Source organism: Hyla sarda, chromosome 6 (genome assembly GCF_029499605.1).
Source record: "Hyla sarda isolate aHylSar1 chromosome 6, aHylSar1.hap1, whole genome shotgun sequence".
NCBI lineage: Eukaryota > Metazoa > Chordata > Amphibia > Anura > Hylidae > Hyla > Hyla sarda.
This window is the reverse complement of record NC_079194.1, coordinates 84,337,590-84,359,243: the sequence shown is the minus strand read 5'-3', so window position 1 is coordinate 84,359,243 and position 21,654 is coordinate 84,337,590. Positions and strand designations below refer to the sequence as shown.

The window sequence follows — 21,654 nt, the reverse complement described above, 5'->3', positions numbered from 1 at the left end:
GACTGACTGGTGATAAACTGAATCCTTATTACCAGCCAAGCAAAAACTGAGGCTGTACCTGACAGCTCAACCTTTCATTGTTCAGCCTGCCTGCTGCCTATAGAAGCCTGAAAAATGATGCCCTTTCCTCATGTGTAATGAGAGAGGAAGAAGTGGCATCTCCATCTGTAAATACACAATGAGGAATCCTTGATTTCCACCAGCAGAACGTGCAATCACCCAATGTGGCCTCCAGAGGGCGCCCGCCAGCACAGTCTCCCTGCAGCACATATAACAGTGCACACTCAGTGCTGCCTACAGAAGCACAGACTTAAGCAAATATTTCACTCCTCAACTGTTTCTGTCCATCTTCAGATGAGAGATCCAGGAGATAGCAAGACGTGATCTGGGCCAGCCTGTCTCTGCAGCCATTATGTGTGCAGCCAGATTGATGTCACATTAAAAAAAAAACAAAAAAAACACCTCTTCTTAAAGGGATCTCCAGGATTCTCACCTGCTAGCAGAGGTTTCCCTCCTATCTGCTCCTGCTATTGAATGAGGACAGAGCAGAAAGCATGCAGTCAGCCACAGCCTCAGTACTGGATCTCTCAAGGACTGTCCTGATCACAGAGGAGAAGACTAACTTGTATAACAGCACAGGTAAGAGAACCTGCAAAGGATCATGTGTGTGTCTACTCAATGTCACATCCACTCTGCACAGTACCATATGGTAGACAACACTCAACCCTGGTACATATAGAGTGGAATCCTATACAGTTGTAAAACATTTTATAACAATCCCTTAGAACAATGTTTCCCAATCAGTGTGCCTCCAGCTGTTGCAAAACTACAACTCCCAGCATGCCCAGACAGCCTTCGGCTGTCTGGGCATGCTGGGAGTTGTAGTTTTGCAACAACTGGAGGCACACTGGTTGGGAGACACTGCCTTAGAATGATTCTTTTGTATCTAGAATCCTTGCAGTTTGTTTTGATTGTATCAACAATGTTTTGAAAATATAGATGCTACAGTATGAAAGGATCAGAAAAAGAACCCTGTATTACTTTAGGGTGAACTGTATCCAGTGTTGTGTCCCCTAAATCAAGGATTTTAAGAGAAGGATGAGCTTTTTCCCTTCTTCTGGGATCTGCTTGACTTTAAGTGACCTGCAGGTTGAGTTGGGGTGATGCAAATGGACACCCCCTTTAAGGATATTCAAAATGTATCAACAATGTTTTGAAAATATAGATGCTACAGTATGAAAGGATCAGAACCCTGCGTTACTTTAGGGTGAACTGTGACCCCTAAACCAATGATTTTAGGAGAAGGATGAGCTTTTTCCCTTCTTCTGGGATCTGCTTGACTTTAAGGGACCTGCAGGTTGAGTTGGGGTGATGCAAATGGACACCCCCTTTAAGGCTATTCAAAATGTATCAACAATGTTTTGAAAATATAGATGCTACAGTATGAAAGGATCAGAACCCTGTATTACTTTAGGGTGAACTGTGACCCCTAAACCAATGGTTTTAGGAGAAGGATGAGCTTTTTCCCTTCTTCTGGGATCTGCTTGACTTTAAGTGACCTGCAGGTTGAGTTGGGGTGATGCAAAAAATGGACACCCCCCTTTAAGGCTATTCGAAATGTATCATTATGATATCATCATTATATATTTGGTGATCTAACAAATCAGCTTGTAGTTAGTATTTTCAGATTAAAGAGAAACAAAAAAAAATATTTTTTTTAAATCCTTTTAATCCATTATTTTTGTTAAATTTTTTAATTTTTAACATTTTTTTTTTTTGTATTTGCATCAATAAACGAACCAACACAACAATTTGGTCCATTATTTGACCGCGAAATATTGTGGGTGAACGTAGACCCTAGACCAAATTAAGGGAAGGAAATTTAAGGTTATACCTGCTAAATGTCATAAGTGTCTATCAAGGACCGCTGTTACCTGTCATAGGTGTCTATGGATTTTATCTGTATAACCTACCATAATAAAATTGCTGCAATAATTGAAAAATTAAAAAATTATCTTTTTTTTTATCGAATTTTCCTCTAGGCCAGTTTGCATTTATGATTCTTTTTCTAAGTGATCCCTATTAAGTGCAAGCTTTATTAAAGCAGTGTTCCCCAACCTGTGGCTCCCCAGCTGTTGCAAAACTGCAACTCCCAGCATGCCCAGACAGCCTTCGGCTGTCTGGGCATGCTGGGAGTTGCAGTTTTGCAACAGCTAGAAAGTAACAGATTGGTGAACAATGCATTAGAGGATCATATCTGATGGTTTAGTTAAAGAGTACCTCTCATGATCTTGTAAAATGTTATAATCCTCCCAGTTCAATGCCCCATCATGATAAACCACCCCCTGCCTTTATTTTTATTTATTTTTTATTTTTCTACCTTGATATTGCTCTGTATTTTCTGCTCAGTCAGATTCACAGACTGGGAAAGGGCGTTCCCCAGCAGGCGTGACATCATCTGAAGCCATACAGGGGAGAACTTCCTCCCTTACTCTGCTACACACAGCACAGAGCAGTTCAATGTGAGATGAGCTATGATTGGATAAGGCTGCGCACAAAACCCTCAGCACTCCAGACTGCATTTCCTGATTTTTCACCTCTGCCAGACCAGCAGGAGTCCAAAGTCTGTGCAAAAGATCAGTGGAAATGTGCTCTAGACAAGTAGGGAGACACCTAGTGGCAGCTTTTTTTTAAACACAAATTAAGCATAGAAAACGTCATTTTATTTATTATTTTTAAACAAAGTACATTAGAAAGATTGTTTTATTTACTATAAGGAGTGCAATAACAAGTTTGTTTTAATGAGAGTGCCCATTTAATGTGACTGGGTTCTTATGAACTTTTGATGTCTTTAGTGTTTCATGCATTTGTACCTTTATAGGTGGCATCTCAATGTAGCCATAATCTCTTTAGCAGCATACAGTTGTTAATAATATAATTAGCCCATAAGCTTTTAATGCCACATCAGTCTCACCAAGAACATGTTTACTCAGTGGGTTAAAGTCTAAAACAGTTCAGGAATTCCAATTCTTGGGAGTAATTAAATCCCTTTTTTTTTCTGTAGAAAATAGCAGTGCGGTCCCAGAAGTCTGCACTCCAGAAGCCTTGTTAGAAAAGAGTTTGACTCTCTGAAGCAGTAAAAGTGATCTATTTCCCCTGTGGGTTTGATATGATCTATTTCATGGGCCATTCTGACAGCTCAGTTCCAGTCTTTTAAATATCAATACAATGAGGACAAGTAACAGATACACTCCGCCAGTGAGGAAGCCAAGGTTCATTTGCTGCTGTAGGATGTGTATTGAAAGATTTGGGCAGATCACCTAATCCAGATGAAATGTCTCTGACAAGAAGTGTGGCGTTGCTAAACGGGCCCAGCGTCTTTCCAAGTGACCTACATTCGTGGTAATAAACTTTATCTGTCTAGCTATAAACAGGCAGTGACCTACACAAAATATGTCATATACATATGCAAACTATGTGAGTGCGATATTCAGCACCCAAAGTTATCCTCTTGTGGCTCACTAATACTCTGTAAGGTGTGTTTGTCTTGACAAGATTCCGTGGGAATATTCCGCTTAATCACTGATTTCAATAGGATTCTGCTGCACTGTGCACACTGCGGAATTTCCGTGGAAGATGTTCCGATTCCAGGCTCTACAGAAACATTGAACCTGTTTAATTTTTCTGTGGATTCTGCTATAAAATGCAGTGTCATCTGTGGAGATGGCACATTTCTGAGCTGTCCTAGTGCCGCTGCATCAAGTAAGTGTGTCAAATGTCCGTTCTTATTTTACTGCAGGCATTCCGCACATTTTCGGCCATGTGTTTTTTTTTATCCCAGCGTTTTTATCAGGACAAGTCATGTGATTCCTTCATCATGTGACTCAAGGGTTCCTGTTGATGAAAAAAAGAAATGCTAAACCCACATGGCATTTTTTTATGAGTTTTTTTTTTTGCTCCTAAAGACAAAAAAACGACATAATTTCAGTATCGCTGCCCTACCCGTCTCTAAGTACACTAATGGGGGAATTTATGCTAAATTGCATATGCAGTGTGTATTTATTTTGCACATTGACTTGACCCGAAATGATCATTTAATTTTGTGCTATTTTTATGTTGTCTGCGTTGGCTTTGTCATTGTTCTTGTTGTGCACTTCCATGGGGCTGGGTGTACTCAATTTCTCACTTTTTTTTTTACAAATTTTTACTCCAGTGACCAGTTGGCATAGGAATGTGTGTGAGCGTGTCACCACCTTTTTGGAATCTACAGGGGCTTCCTGTCATTAATGCAAATTCATGAAGTGATATGCACAACATAATAAATTTTGCGCAGCAACTGAGAAAACCAGACACTTGTGCAGGTTTTTAAGAGCTTTAAAAAGCTCTGTATCTTACCTCTCTTCTTGCTCACATAGCGTGATCTGCCAGCAGGAGGATGTGGGCGTGCCCCAACAGGGGCTACATCACTGAAACCTGCTGGGGGGACTGCTTCTGTCCTCACTTCACCGAGGAGAGCAGCGGGGTGGGGGAGCGGGTTGAGAGTGCGCACATGTGAGTGAGCACAGTGCTCCTCCCTATCTGATTGACAGGCGGGGAGCTCGTCATGTGCTCAGGCAGTGCTCTGCGATTTCGGAATCACTGCCAGGCCGGCGTGAGTCCAAAACCAATCCAAAAGCTTGCGGACTGGGACTCCTAGGGAGACCCCTAGTGGCCACATTTTCAAAATGAAAATACACCTAAAAGGAAGCATTTTTTAAAACAAAGTCCTATTAGAAAGTTGTTCTACTGTATATATACAATCAGCTGTAACATATCAAAATTTTTTGATGACAGGTAATAAGCTTTAAGAAGCTTCTGATGCCTTAATATCATGTCAGAAGTTTTGATTGGGCAGCTGAGCATTGTGCCTGTTTGTCTCTCTATGGCAGTTCTGACAGTGGGCATGCAGTGTAGGGTATTCAGGGGAAGTAAATAGAGACCCCCACCAATCATAACGTCTGACTTGTTGCTAGGACAAACAGATACTCTTTAAAGGAATTGTCTAGTTGATTGCGGTAAGTCTGGCTGATGAAACCCAAAGACATACTGTACGGTTGGAGGAAGCTACCGGTAACTGAACTTGGTTACCATACTTAGGCTGGTCTCAAATGTAGTATTTAGTCAGCTTTTTGGCCATTATTAGCCAAAACCAGGCAGATTTTTCCCTTATGTTTTGACTGCGTTCTTCCTGGTTTTAGTGTGAATCCAGTCAAACAGTTACATGGTTACACTAAGTCTACCAGTATACTAGCTTCTGTGCGGACACAAGGGGTCCCAAGCAGAGGACATCCATTTCCCCTTATCGGCAGCCTATTGTTAGTGCATAGTAAATGTTGCTGCTGCAGAGGTTATTACAGATCACCCTTTAGGACGTCTATGGACCAGTACTTTTACGCAGACACACATGCACTTTTGACTACTAGTATATGGGAAGTAAATGTATGTATTTTTGAACTTTGAGTTGTGCAGTTACACAAGACGCCAGGTATCTAATTGTGCATGACCGGAGTTAAACCTTCCGTATCACTCTTTTCAGCTTATTGTAACTTATTGTCCTCACTAACGTTTTACATTAACTCCTACTGAGGCAAAAAGGGAACAAGAATTAGTGCCCTATAACATGGGGCGATTATTGGTCAAATGGGCCGATTTTGCCCTGTGCAGTAAACCCAGCGTCAGCCAACAAATAAGTAAACATTCGCCAGTCACTCGTCTCCCAGTGTAAAAGGGGTTGTGCTGCCAACAATGGTGGAAATAAATGGCCTCAAGAATAATCCAGCAATCATCTGTGTGGTCCTGACAATGCAAAAGCCAAGTCATATAATTTGTTTCTTAAATGGTCACTCTGCCCTTGTATTACCACCCTTACTCATAGCTACCAATGTGAAATTAGGTCTGCTTGATCTGTGGTAGTCGTCTTCATTCTATGGCTCTATATGCAGTACTATTTATTCCAGCAAATCTATGGGCACCCTTGCCAAACCAGACAGCACCAATTTCATTTTAGCAGGGTGCATTGGGTTCCACAGATGTCCATCATACGGTAGATCAGTCACAGCTGTAATTCTGTTATTCTGTTCCATATTCACAACACATATGTGAACAGAGTCTAAGACACCTTCAGACTGTTCTTAGGGACAACTGTTCCACTTCTTGTCCACTTCTAGTTTGTATACATGGTACACTCTTAGGGGGAGATTTATCAAAACCTGTCCAGAGGAACAGTTGCCCAGTTGCCCATAGCAACCAATCAGATCGTTTCTTTCATTTTTGGAAAGACCTCTGAAAATTGAAAGAAGCGATCTGATTGGTTGCAACTGGACAACTTTACCTCACGAAGGTAAGGTACCGAAACGTGCGTTGGAGTGATGCTATCCCGGCGCCTTCCATTGTTCCCTCACTCTTGGCACTTTATATTAGGTCTGTATTCCATATGGTTTTTGTTTACATGTATTTGCCCCTTTATTTACTACTTTAACCTCACTTGAGGCTTTATGGTACACATGCCATAGTACATTTTGTGCAATACGTGCTTTGCAAATGATTTATGTGTTCATGTTTACATTTTCGTGACCTGTATAGTTGCTATGGGATACGATCTACGTACAATACTTGTTCGTTATTAACTATTAATGTGCGGGGCCGGTGATATAACTTATTGATACGGTATTGCTCTTGCTACCACAACAATTTTTATACAGTTTGCATTGTCTTTTCTATGTACTCAATAAACTTTGTGTCTATATGACACAATATTTGTCTATGAAGTGACTCCGCTTTTACACTTCTTTGGTTGCAACTTTTCCTCTGGACAGGTTTTGAAAAATCTCCCCCTTAGTTACTAAATAAATTTATTTAGAATGATTTTTTTGTCCATTTGAAGCTATATGATATACTGTGCATGCTAATTTACAAATACACAATATTATTGCTTTATAAGCAATGTTTTTCTGTCCTATTGCATATACAATAAATAATGAAGCAACCTTGTACAACTGCCTTATTTAACCCCTTAAAGGATAGCTCCCACCATCACTTTTTTTCTTTTTTCTGTCCCTGCCTATTACCCATCTATCCCTAACCACCTCCCTGTCTTTAAATTTTTTTTTTACATATTAAAAGTGCCTTTTTGTCTGCCTGGTAGTGTGCTCACTACCAGGCAGACTTCCCCAGTAGGCGCAACGTCACTGATGCCTGCTGGGGCCGACACTTCCGCCCGTAGTTCACCTATACAGGGCGCCTCCAGCTGTTTCCCCACTACAACTCCCAGCTTGCCCTGACATCTATTGGCTGTCAGGGCATGCTGGGAGTTGTAGTGGGGAAACAACTGGAGGCACCCTGTATAGGTGTTACCTCAACTCAGCCCAAAGGACTGAGCAAAAAGTCCACTTTTTATCCCTCAGTAAAATAAAACTTAACTTTTAATTTTTAATTTAACAATAAAGTGAATAATCAGAGCTATAGGTGATTTTAAAAACCCAGCATTTTAGCACCACATATGTTAATGTACTTGTTGTCCCTAGGGACCAACTGGATTTAGAGATCTTCTCAGCGCATCTGCAGAATGAGCTGATTAAGGGTGCTATGCTGATATTTAAAATACTATCACACTGTCCCTCCTAACATGTTTCGCCACCAAATTGACGTCTTCAGAGGTTAGGGAACAATAGCTCGATCGCAGACCAGAGCAGAAGACCCATGGAAGGCAGCGGAGGCAGCGGAGTCTGCCGTTCTGGATGATCGGATCACCGCCGCAGCGCTGCGGGCGATCCGATCATCCATTTTAGTGACCGCAATGCTGTATTGATCACGGCATTCGAGGGGTTAATGGCAGACACCCACGGGATTGCGGATGTCCGCCATTACCGACGTGTCCCTGGCTGCGGACCTGCCGTGCGTGACCCGAGCATCGCTCCGATGCTTGCGGTAATGCATAGGACGGAAATGTACGTCCTGGTGCGTTAAGTAGCAGCTCACCAGGACGTACACTTACGTCTGGCGTCGTTAAGGGGTTAAATATCTGGTCCACAGCTCCTATGCAGAGGTATGTATCGCTGTGCAGCCTGCATGGTCTGCTTCTGCAGTATCGCTCCTCTCCATCTGTTGCCTACTTATTGCTAACATTTATTCAGCCCTATAAACTTCCACAGCTCTTTTGCATGGCTTATAAAGCTATGCAGAGGTAATGAGGGAGGTGAGAAGCTAATAGAAGAGGATTATCTGGAGAATCATCTGCATCCGTTCAGTGGTGTCCATTGATTATACTTGGGGACTATGTCATGAGTTAGTGAGCTGTTTAAAGGGGTGCTTCCGTGGAAAAAAAATATTTTTTAAATCAACTGGTGCCAGAAAGTTAAACAGATTTGTAAATCTTACTCCTTCCAGTACTTATTAGCTGCTGAATACTACACAGGAAATGGTTTTCTTTTTGGAACACAGAGCTCTCTGCTGACATCACAAGCACAGTGCTCTCTGCTGACATCTCTGTCCATTTTAAGAACTGTCCAGAGTAGGAGAAAATCCCCATAGCAAACATATGCTGCTCTGGACAGTTCCTAAAATAGACAGAAATGTCAGCAGAGAGCACTGTGGTCATGATGTCAGCAGAGAGCTCTGTGTTCCAAAAAGAAAACCATTTCCTCTGTAGTATTCAGCAGCTAATAAGTACTGTAAGGATTAAGATTTTTTAATAGAAGTAATTTACAAATCTGTTTAACTTTCTGGCACCAGTTGATTTATAAAAAAAAAAATATAAATACATTTTCCACGGGAGTACCCCTTTAATCTGGCTGTAGGACAGTGTTTCCCAACCAGGGTGCCTCCAGCTGTTGCAAAACTACAACTCCCTGCATGCCCGAACAGCCTTCGGCTGTCCGGGCATGCTGGGAGTTGTAGTTTTGCAACAGCTGTAGGCACCCTGGTTGGGAAACACTGCTGTAGGACATGTGTCTGTTCCTTCGGCTGATCATGGAGGCTTCCAGCAGTGGCAACCCTTGCTATCAGCATCTCAGATGTGGAATCTAAACTGAATAAGCCATTAAAGTTAATAAGTGTAGATTGCTTGTGTTGCATTCATGAGTAATAAGATTTAATAGCATGTGACCTGCATTTGTTTTAACTTTTTAAGCCATCATTTCAATGCAAGGAATGAACTTTTCTGTAATATACACCTCAGCTAAGTGACAGCCAAACATGGGGCTCAATAGCAAAACCCAATAGCAAAAATGTGCTATCTCTAGTGGCGCTGGTTCATACCATTGCACCCTACCACCCTAACACGAGACCACTTCCCTATCCCATGTAGAAAAAAAATGGTCACGAAAATCTGGAGATTGGAAGGCCAGGAAAAAAAAAGAAAATTTTTCCAGTTTATTTCCAAAGGCGTTCTTGGATTTTTATTTATTTTTATTTTTTGGGGGCGAAAAATGAAAAAACGGAGTATGGAATAGGTTCTTTTATACCAATATATACCGTAGTTTGAATACCATATTATAAACAGATTATTTAACATTGAGACTTTTATTAAAAACATCTGAGAATCTTTGTAAGTTCTCCAGTCTTGTCTGAAGACAAGTAAATGCTGTAGTAAAATTCAACTACTGGAAATGCTCATTTTAAAGAAAAGTGATATGTATTTCTGTCTCTAGGGGCGCTGTAGGGAAAAGGTTTCAGTATAGTTTGGTTGTGGCTGGGCTTCATCTTGTTGGTATTACAGTAGTTAATTTTCCTTTCCTCTCAGATCGGCCTTGATAGACATTTATCTATCTGATTCCTATTAATGCTCTCCCCATCACAGAAAATGTTCTCCCCATCACAGATAATGTTCTCCCCCATCACAGATAATGATTCCCCATCACAGATAATGTTCTCCCCATCACAGATAATGTTCTCCCCATCACAGATAATGATTCCCCATCACAGATAATGATTCCCCATCACAGATAATGTTCTCCCCATCACAGATAATGTTCTCCCCATCACAGAAAATGTTCTCCCCATCACAGAAAATGTTCTCGCCATCACAGAAAATGTTCTCCCCATCACAGAAAATGTTTTCCCCATCACAGAAAATGTTCGATAATGTACTCCCCATCACAGATAATGTTCTCCCCATCACAGAAAATGTTCTCCCCATTACAGATAATGTTCACCCCCATCACAGATAATGTTCTCGCTCATCACAGATAATGTTCTCTATGATCACACATAATGTTCTCCTCCATCACAGATAATGTTCTGCCCCCCCATTACAGATAATGTTCTCTCTCCCATCACCGATAATGTTCTCCCCCATCACAGATAAAGTTCTCCCATCACAGATAATGTTTTCCCCCAGCACAGATAATGTTTTCCCCATCACAGATAATGTTCTCCCCATCACAGATAATGTTCTCCCCATCACAGAAAATGTTCTCCCCATCACAGATAATGTTCTTCCCCATCACAGATAATGTTCTTCCCCATCACAGATAATGTTCTCCCACATCACAGATAAAGTTCTCCTTATCATACAAAATCTAAGTTGACTAGTAAATTGTTTTTTATTTTCTTCCTCTCACTACCAACCAGACCACCATACAGCATTCAAATAATTTTCACTTTGTAAAACTACTCTGCTCTTCCTTTTTTTTCCCAAAAAATCCTTTTTTTTCCGGGAATTTTTTCTTTATTTTTTTTCTTTTTGCTTTGAAATTTCATCATTACATCATTATACCAGTATACTCCCAGTGTTTTTCTAATCTTGCTTCTGTGTATGAACAATAAATCTGTCCACTGGGAAGGTAGATTAGGCCAATCTGTGCTAATCACTTAGTGAATGTAAAATATTTTTTCCTGATTAGAGCCAGATACTGGAACATGTTCTTTTTCTCTCATTTCTGTTTCTACGTTTTGATTGTAATTTTTAATTTTTAATTTTTAGTACATTAGTATGGGGGCAGCCACCTTGCCTGAGCTGTTTTTAACAGCATTTACAGATATGCTTCTGGAGGGCCACCTTTTGAAGACCACTGGTATAGTTGATGGTCAAGACCTTTTAGAGACCTTTCAGTCCAGCACTGCCTAGGAACTTTTTTAGAATTCTGGTAAACTGCATTGCTCATTTTTATTATTATTATTATTATTATGGTACAGTGATCCCTCAACATACAATGGCCTCTACATACAATAGTTTCAACATACAATGTTCTTTTCTGGACCATTGTAACTTGAATCCAGACTCAACATCCAATTCTACGGGCAGTCCAGATCTGCAAAACGTGTCAATGGCTGGAAGAACTGACCTTATCAGAATAAGCATTAACTGATAAAACCCCTTGTATTACTGAAGTGCATGCACTGACTGGCTGTCTGGTAGTGCAACCTACAGTACAGGGAGGTATTACATGTTCTGTACTACTCTTTACCTGTACCAGGGTTAGCTGCTCCTTTGGACACCAGGTAAGGGCAGCTCCATTTTACTTTTTTAGGACATTGTGTGTACTGTACAGGACCCTGAAGAAGCTCCTGTCCTCTACATAGACAGTGATTTACAGCTCCCAGCAGATCTTTCTTACTTTTATATGTAAGGACTTGTTTTATCTGTATTAGTTAACTATTTATTTTTCTTTAATCCTCACTTTTTCCTATTTTTGGATGACATTTTGGTGGCTTCAGAACCAATTACCAAGTTTCCATAGAGTTATGGTCTCAACATACAATGGTTTCAACATATAATGGTCGCCCTGGAACCAATTAATATTGTAACTTGAGGGACCACTGTATTTGTGATCCATTAATGGTTCTTGCAAAACAGGGTTTAGCTATGAGGGATGCAGAAGTAGCATTTGCAATAAGGCCTTGATGCCTGAGGAAGCCCAGTATCCCTTCTGCAACATACCAGTATTATAAATGGCACAATAAGATATGAGCGAATCGAAAGCTGACGAACCCCAATTTGTTACGAATTTCAGGAAATATTTGATTTGCAACGAATGTGAATATCGCCGCGATTCTATCGCACTAATCGCTTCATTAAACTCCATTTACTGAGGTGCAGGCTCCAGGGCATCTAAAATGGCGGATCCACATGTCAGTACACGGGACAAGGAACGCTGGGAAGGCGGGAAGGGAAGGAGGCAGGATGACCCTGAATCACATGCAAGATGCAGCCTATCAGCATTCCTTGACGCCTGTCACATGTCATGTCACAGCCCTATATAATCGGCAGCCATCTTGCGGCCAGGCCCTTCACTACAATACACTGCAGAAGGATCATTCGACGCAGACGCGGCCTGTGTGTGTGTTTTACAGCAGAGAAAAGCGCATTCCAGCAGTGTTTAACATCCTCCTAGTCACATCAGCGTTCTCGTGGACGGAGAGCATTGTTTTTTTCACTGAAAAGGATTTTTACTGCAGCTGCAGGCATTAAAGGGGTACTCCGGCCCTAAGACATCTTATCCCCTATCCAAAGGATAGGGGAAAAGATATCTGACCGCGGGGGTCCCGCCCCTCCCACAGACTTGCATAGCGGGCGGAGTCGTGACGTCACGATACTCCGGCCCTGTGGTCGGCACCCGGCAGTTTGTGAGCTGGCAGCGCGGCGTGGAGCTCAAAGAGGTGGGTGCCGAATGCAAGATTGCGGGGGTCCTTAGCGGCGGGACCCCCACGGTCAGATATCTTATCCCCTATCCTTTTGGATAGGGGATAAGATGTCTTAGGGCCGGAGTACCCCTTTAGCCTCCCTGTCATTTTCTTCAGCATAGTATTTCAGAGAGGGGCAGATAGCTGTGTGTTGCCTCTTACATTTCAACAAGCTGCCTCAACTTCATAAACCTTAGCAGAGGAGGCAGAAATCATTTTTCAGCGCAATTCAGTGTCTTTGTTCCACAAAAAATCACCTACTGGTTATACTAGTCTGTAGATGATATAATACCCAGCAGTCCATTCCTAATAGTCTGTGACAGAGTGCAACTTTGTGTTTAGTGCACAGCTTTTTTTGGCGGCAGCCCTGTTGTGCACTGCTGGTGTTTTACAAAAATATATATATTATAAAGGGTACTGTAGGTACTGTACTGTACGCATTTTTCTGCCCTCATAAGTGCATACCGCATACGTACATCTAAGTACTGTACTATTTTGTACCTGTTAATCTGTCAAGGGTCTACATACAATGAAAGTACAGCCGAAAGTAATCACCGGCTGGTGTTTTACAAAAATACAGAGTTCTTAGGTGCATTGTAGCACCTTTTTCTGCCCTCATAAGTGCATACCGCATACGTACATCTAAGTAGTGTACAATTTTGTACCTGTTAATCTGTCAAGGGCCTACATACTGTGAAAGGACAGACAAAAGTAATCACCGGCTGGTGTTTTACAAAAATACAGAGTTTTTAGGCGTACTGTAGCGCATTTTTCTGCCCTCTTAAGTGCATACCGCATATGTACATATAAGCAGTCTACAATTTTTTACCTGTTAATCTGTCATGGGCCTACATACTGTGAAAGTCCAGGAAAAAGTACTCACTGGCTGGTGTTGTACTCAGCTACTTTTTTAAATGTACTGTAGAGCATTTTTCTGCCCTCATCAGTGCATACCACATACCTACATCTAAGTAGTGTACTATTTTGTACCTGTTAATCTGTCAAGGGCCTAGATACTGTGAAAGGCCAGCCAAAAGTGTACACCTGCTGCTGCTCTAGACAAATACTGTTTTAAGCATAGTGAAGCATATTGTACTCCCCTCATATACGCACTAAGTATGTCAGGCAGAGAAGTGCCAGGACGAGGAGTGGCAGAGGCCTAAATCCTTCAGGCAGAGGACGCAGCAGACAAGGGGCGAGTGGCAGCAGGATTCGCAGCGAGAGGCATTAGCTCCAGTTATCAGCTAGCGGTCATGTCTCGACCAGCAACCCATCTGCTGTCATCGATTGGTTAACACGGTCATCCACTTCATCACAAGTGACATCTGACACCCCCAGTCAACAGTCGGTGGGTTCCTCAGACACAACCCTCAGTTGGCATGGCCCAGGAGCAGTCCCTGTCCTCCTATTGCCTCTGTCCTATTCTGTTCCCTCCCCCACAGAAGTATCTTATGCTGTGGGTTCAGATCCACTATTCACTGAGGACGATCTAATAGAGGACAGTCAGCAGCTACTGGCCAGCCAAGAAGTGGAGGAGACATCCGCTGCTGCCTCCACTAGGCGGGCAAGTAGTAATGAGGAGAGTGATGTGGGAGGCAGTGTTGCCAGGGTTCAGGGTCCTGAAGCAGACACTGTTGAGGAACCTGAGGAGGACATCAGTGATGTGCAGACACTTGTTGATGATGATGAAGCCGATCGCAATTGGGAGCCGGGTGCAGAAGGGGCTTCATCATCAGGAGAAGAGAGTTGCAGGTTGCCCGTGAGGCAGCAGCTGAGCCAGCAAGGCAGTAGCGTGGTGGCAGAAGTGGAAATTCTGGAGCCAAATGTGCCCGGGGGAGACCACCTGCTTCACGGCAGCCTATCGTCCCAGGAAGTAATGAAACAGGGGTTCCTGGAGATGGCAGTAGTCAATTAGTGCGGACTGTTGGTGGGAAAATCAGCTACTCAGCGGTGTGGCAGTTTTTCATCAAGCATCCGGAGGAGGTTCACATAGCCACATGCAAGATATGTTGGCAGAAGGTGAAGCTTGGCCAGGCTCCCAATATTGGCACCGCGGCCCTGCATCAACATATGCTTCGCCACCATAAAGCGGCCTGGGAGAACCGTGGCTCCAATGTAGTGGTCCAGCCTGCTGCATCACCCAGTGGCACGCCGCCCCCTCTTTCAGCCAGCCAAGGCTCCACCACCTCAGCCGAAGGGAGCTGTGTGTCATACCCTCCTTCTGTCGCTCCAGATGCTCCTGCTCCTACTACTTTTAGTCAGCCATTCTGCCAACAATCCATCGGCGAAGCCATGTCCAAGAGACAACAGTATGCACCCACTCATTCAACGGCGCAGAAGCTGAATGTGCTCCTGTCTTAGTTGCTGGTGCTGCAGTCTCTCCCTTTTCAAGTGACGGACTCTGCACCTTTCAGAGAACTGATGGCTTGTGCCGAGCTGAGGTGGAGAGTGCCAAGCCGTCATTTCTTTGCGAAGAAGGCAGTACCAGCCCTGCACAATTTTGTGGAACAGAAGGTGGGCCAGTCCTTGAGCCTGTCAGTGTGTACCAAAGTGCAGGGCAGCGCCGACGTCTGGAGCTGTAACTACGGTCAAGGACAATACATGTCCTTTACGGCTCACTGGGTGAATGTGGTTCCTGCACAGCCACAACCCCAACTTGCTCCTCCATGCTCTCAGCCCGTTGATCCTGTGACAGTGTGCGACTCCGCCTCCTCATCCTCCACCGTGTCCTCAGCCTCCACTGCCCAGACAAGTCTCAGTGGCCCTTCAGCATACCATGTGTGCAGGGCACAGCGGTATCACACTGTTCTTCATATGGTTGGCCTTGGTGAAAAGAGTCACACAGGGGAGGAACTGCTAAAATTAATTTGTAAAGAAATCGGAGCATGGCTTACTCCACGAAAACTGGAAATGGGAACCCTGGTGACTGACAACGGGAAGAACATCTTGCATGCGCTGCGACTTGGAAGGCTGAGCCATGTGCCCTGCATTGCACACGTGTTCAATCTGGTTGTGAAGCAGTTCCTGAAGTGTTCCCCCCATTTGCAAGACATCCTAACAATGGAAAGGAAACTTTGCATGAGCCACTCGTACACCACAAAGCACACACTCCTTGAGCTGCAGCGTCAGAACCATATCCTACAACATAGTCTGATTTGTGACGTTGCCACATGTTGGAATTCCACCTTCCATATGTTGGACCGACTGTATGAACAGAGAAAAGCCATCACCGATTTCATACGTGACACCTGCCATTTGCTCAGGCCCTTTGAGGTAACTCGCAAGGATTACGGGATGAACAACGTCATTTCACTGTTTCATTTCTTACAACACATGTTGGAAACGATGGCTGGTCAGGCTGGATGGCCTACATCTCACGTCTACATGAGCCCTGTGGTGGCTGAACTGGAGGAGGAGGAGGGGGAGGGTCACAGTGGAGCACAGATTAGGTTTTGCCAAATGGGCGTGTTTTCTAGTAATCTGACAGGAGAGGAGGAGCAGGAGCAGCCAGAGGAGCTAGAGGGTTATGAGGAAGGCAAGACAGAGGACCCAGACACACAGTGGCAGCATGCAGTGGAGATGGAGGCAGGGAGTCCCTCCGAGTCACTTACACAAATGGCACGATGCATGCTCACTTGATTGCGTAGTGACAGCCGAATTGTCAACATTCAGCAGGGGTATGACTTCTTGATGTCCACCTTATTGGACCCTCGCTACCACCACAAAATAGGGGCCTTTTTTACACCCACTGAGAGGGAGGACAAAATGATCTACTACAGAGGCATCCTATGTAGTCAGTTGACCCATGCTGCTGCCAGCTCCAGGATGTGTCATTCTGCCACTATATGGTCTCCTCATGCTTCCAACACCTCCACGCTGTGTCATTCAGCCACTATATGGTCTCCTCATGCCGCCAACACCTCCACGCTGTGTCATTCAGCCACTATATGGTGTCCTCACACTGATGCCACTTTTAGGCTCTGTCATTGTGCTACTCTGCGGCAGTGATTCTAAAAGCGATGCCGGTAATCTGCATGTTATACTGATGTGGTGTCCCGGTACCGTATTGCATACTGTACCTTGTATGGTGGTTCCCAAAGTCAGAGTAACTACGCTCAGGTAGGTTTCCCAAGGTGGGACAGCCCCTAGTCACCTCTCCTCTATTCTAATTCTGTGATGTTTATATGTACATATTTAATAATAATGTGTATATTTAATATAATGTATAGTATACTTACCTTGTTGGTGTCGCAGGACCTTCGGTCATGGGACCATGTTAATTCCTCTATGGTATGTTGGAGGACCTTTGGAGGTCCCTGGGTCACATGTTTACCCATAATTCTAGGTGAAAGTGATTGACAGAAGTATTGGACCAATTAGCTGTCATCCAACCCCTGCCCATATAAGTTAGCTGTAGCCAATTATCACTCTATTGGGTTGCTGCTCTCGTAGATGCCGACTAGCAGGACGGATCTGCGCAACTTTCAAAGACACGCTAGGCCAGAAAACTTGCTGGCCTCAGCACAAAACTAAACCGTGAGTTCTAAACTAATTCCCGGCAAAGCTAGCGTGACTACTGGACCGCAACTAAATCCCCTAAATCCAGTGGAACAGCGCACATCAGTCTAAGGACTCTAAATTGCTTAAGGTCCCAACCACTGTCAATCTCCAAGAGAATTTGCATGTACAGAGACTGTTCCACTTATGAAGCTTGCATAAAATCTTCAGTAAAAGTTCCAACTGTTTTCAGCAAACTCTCCGGTTGTGGACATTCAATTATTCTACACCTGCCTATTGCTCTTGGGAAGGTTGGCAGTAGGACAAGCATTACAGGGGAACCCTCACCCTGGCATCACGAATAGAAAGGGTTAACCAGACACCCTTTAATAACCGCACAGCTACACTGCCTACACTCAACTCCCCAAGGCTATCACACTGAATAACAGTATTATTTCAATACCCCAGCACACTCCATATGCGTGTTAGAACACATCAAAGTGTTCTATACCCCTATTGAGGCTCTCTGTAGGCCAGAAATAGCTGTTTTTAATATAGATTAGCCACAAATTAATTTGTATCAAACCAAATTTTTTCGAAAATTCGGCAAATCGGCCAAATCGAATTTTCCAAAAGTTCGCTCATTTCTAGGCACAAAGTAAGTGGAGGGGGGTCCTGTTAAAATTTTTGAACTGCGGTCCGAAAACTTCAGGTTACAACAAAAGTTGTGTTATTGACATGTTTTGTGCTGTTGAGCTGTAAAACTAGAAGGTGGAACCAGGATTTCATCTTTGGCGAAACTTTCCTCAGCCGTCACTTATTTCTTGTTCCTGTGTTGTGGTTTTACTGCCAATTTTTACTTTAGTTTTGTGTAGATCGATAGTCGCTGGCACCGGACCAGAGGAAATAGTGTGAAACCAGTTAAGCCTGACAATAAACTGAGCGCATAAAATAGCTGCGGCGCCGGGTGGCCTTATGATGCCTGTTAAATTTTTCACCAGCGGAAGATGCTTTTGTCACTCTCATGCTTGAGGTTTTAATCTAATATTCATTAAGCGCCGCTGTCTTATCATATCTGGCTATTTATGCCGATATTATGTTATCGCAGAAATATTCATTGTCAGAGTTTAGGTCAGCGAAGGGAATGATCTGGTGAGACATTACATTGATAATTTTATTATGCTAAAATTGACCTTTTTAGGTGGCGTGCATGAACGGTTTTATTCCAATTTATTGCATCAGTTATGGCTTGTTCTTGGGATCAAGCGAAGGGATGCTGTAATAAAATCCAATGGAAAGTCCTCCGTCAGCATTTAAAGGGTTAGCCGAGTCACTTGCCGTTGAATTGCCGTTAATCGGTCGTGAAATTGTTTTGTGATTCCTGTCTCCTTTTCGACTACCTATCTGCATGTAGCTGTTCCCCCTATTATTTCCTTTTCACATTTTCCTCGTGCCTCAGTGCTGTTATTCCTGAGATGGAGAACTCACCCAATAAAGTTTAAAAGCGGACCTGACAGCAGGTGTTTAGGGTATACAGTGAGGCATGTGCATACCCTAAACGCCTGTATAGGGTTTTATCCCTGAATCCGTACAGACCTTTTATTAGTTAAAGGGGTTATCCACCATAAGGTGATTTTAGTAGTACGTACCTGCCAGCACTGGGTATTTCCTGTTGAATTTCGTTCTCTAAACTACACATCCCATAGTTCCATAGTTTGTAAGTATGAGGTCACTTTCCTCCTTCCAACACATCTGCCACTCCACCCATTGAAACACGCCTGTAATCCCTTCAATGCAATACACCTTTTCCTAATCAGGGTGCCTACAGCTGTTGCAAAATGAACTCTCCCCCACCCAGCGGTCGCTCCACCCATTGAAGCAGGACAGGCTCCCTCTGATCACCTGACTAGTGATGTCAGGTCTCGACGCACAGCAACCTAGGAGATACCAAGATATGAGTAATTTTGTAATATTAGGGTGAAAATCACAGAAGAATTGTGAGAAAACCGTCACACACAGGTACAGACACTATATTATGAACTACACTAACTTTACAGCCCCTGTAGCATAGTCAAATAAAAAAGATCCTGGAATACCCCTTTAATATATCCCTCCAGTGCTGAGATATCAGAGTTTGAAATGATATGCAAATTAGGATTTGGAGCCCATTGGGCGTTCCCCTCAGCCACAAGAGCCCAGCAATGTTTGGCCATTTAATAGTAAGTCACTATCCTGGGGGTAGAGGAGGTGACAGAGGATAGTTACTTACTGGTGAAGGGGCTGGACTGTCCTGGGATCTAGCGGCCCAGGAGAACACACAGTGGGCTGCGAAGCTTAATTTGGATATCTTTTTAAAGTCTAATGTCTTGGCATTGGAGGGGTAAATTAACTAATGACAGGTATTTGCTTATTCAGGGCTTCAGGGTATTTGCTTATTCGCCCTATAGGACGCATCGGCATATAAGACGCACCCTATTTTAAAGGTGCAAAATCTGGGAAAAAAAAGATTCTGCACCCAACAGTGATCTTCAACCTGCGGACGTCCAGATGTTGCAAAACTACAACTCCCAGCATGCCCGGACAGCCGTTGGCTGTCCGGGCATGCTGGGAGTTGTAGTTTTGCAACTTCTGGAGGTCCGCAGGTTGAAGACCACTGGTATTGGAGGTAATACTCATGTGTCCCCGCCGCTCCGGACCCGTCACCGCTGCCCTGGATGTCGCTCCATCGCTGTTGCCGTGTCCCCGACGCTCCGGACTTCTTCTTCCCCGGGATCCACGATCTCCGTCGCCGTCGTCACGTCGCTACGCACGCCGCTCCTATTGGATGACGGCGTGCGCAACGACGTGATGACATCGAAGGAGAGCGCAGGTGATCCCGGCACTGAGAAGACACCGAGGAGGCAGGTAAGGTCCCTCCCGGTGTCCTGTAAGCTGTTCGGGATGCCGCGATTTCACAGCGGCGGTCCCGAACAGCCCGACTGGGCAGCCGGTTTAGTGTTATTTTCGCTTCAGACGCGGCGGTCAGCTTTGATCGCCTCGTCTGAAGGGTTAATACAGGGCATCACCGCGATCGGTGATGTCCTGTATTAGCGGAGGGTCCCGGCCATTGACTTTATGGTTGGCCTCAGATATTCAGAAATGTATGGTCATCTGTTGTAAAAATTAAACCTTCGGCTTCTTCATCTTATACTGTAATATAGAGACAATGGGGAAATATAGAAGGGCAGCTAATATCTATGTAGTTTATTGGTTGGGTATGACAAAAACTAATCATACCTTGGAGGTGTATAGGTACATGGGTCACAAGATGACCTTAAGCATGTATGGATATATCAAATTGGTATCGTAGAAAATGAGTGGTATAAAAAGTGCTGTGTTATTTATTAGAGGATAATGTAGTTAGTGAATAACTGTGGTGGAGAAGACGTGAAGACAGCAGAGAGAACATAAACTAGAGTCTGGGAAAAAATTTCGGCCAAACTGATTGAAAAAAGTCCTCTAGAAAACATGTTTATGCAGCTGGAAGAGACGCCATAGTATCCATGATTAGTTAAAAGCCTTAAATAATTTATATTTGTCAGGCCCTGGTAGAAAGTCTGCTCGGAGAACACTTCTGTAGGCCGGATAATTGTTACATTTATCAGTTCCCAACAGTGCTTTCATTTGCTTAGTCATGTCTTGTTTTGAATGTTGGTGATGTATCTTGGATGACAGGCACTCTTGCTTTTAACTCCTACATGAGCAGGAGGAATGAAAACAGCTCATAGATTGTAGTGAGGATGAGAACAAAATGTATCTACCTTTCCCAAAAAACTTTAGAGCTGGCCATACTTTGTAGATTGCAGATGGTCATTCTCTAAAAACCAGTCTTCCATCATTGACCTGTTACGGTTGTTTTTGCGATCTCGGTGCAGCCCCTGGCATTCTGTGCTGGGTGCTTCCTTCTAGAAGGGGATGTGACATCACAGCCATGCCCCCTAGGGACGTCATACCACGCCCCATCCATTCATGTCTATGGGAGGTGGCGTGATGCCCCCTCCCATAGACATGAATGGAGAGGACGTGGTGTGATGTCACTAGGGGGCGTGGCTGCGACATCACGTCCCTGTCTCTGAGGCAGTACCCGGCACAGAATGAGACAGGGACGTGACGTCATGCCACGCCCCCTCCATTCATATCTATGGGAGGGGGCATTGCGTGACACTGCTGGGGGGCGTGGCTGTGACATCACATCCCTGTCTCGGAGGCAGCATCCGGCACAGAATGAGACAGGGACGTGACATCATGCCACGCCCCTCCATTCATATCTATGGGAGGGGGCATGGCGTGACACTGCTGGGGGGCATGGCTGTGACATCACATCCCTGTCTCGGAGGCAGCACCCAGCACAGAATGAGACAGGGACGTGACGTCATGCCACGCCCCCTCCATTCATATCTATGGGAGGGGGCATGGCGTGACACTGCTGGGGGGCGTGGCTGCGACATCAGATCCCTG

General features: G+C 44.0%; 1 protein-coding gene across 1 annotated transcript in view; it reads left to right on the top strand.

The window, feature by feature from the left end:
• The first annotated feature begins 271 nt into the window (after window positions 1-271).
• SUSD3 (sushi domain containing 3) overlaps window positions 272-21,654 on the top strand; it is a 103,629-nt gene continuing 82,246 nt past the window's right edge. Inside the window, exon 1 of the mRNA XM_056524341.1 lies at window positions 272-639. Coding sequence (XP_056380316.1) covers window positions 555-639 — 85 coding nt within the window. The 5' untranslated portion in view covers window positions 272-554. The remainder of the gene's footprint in view (window positions 640-21,654) is intronic.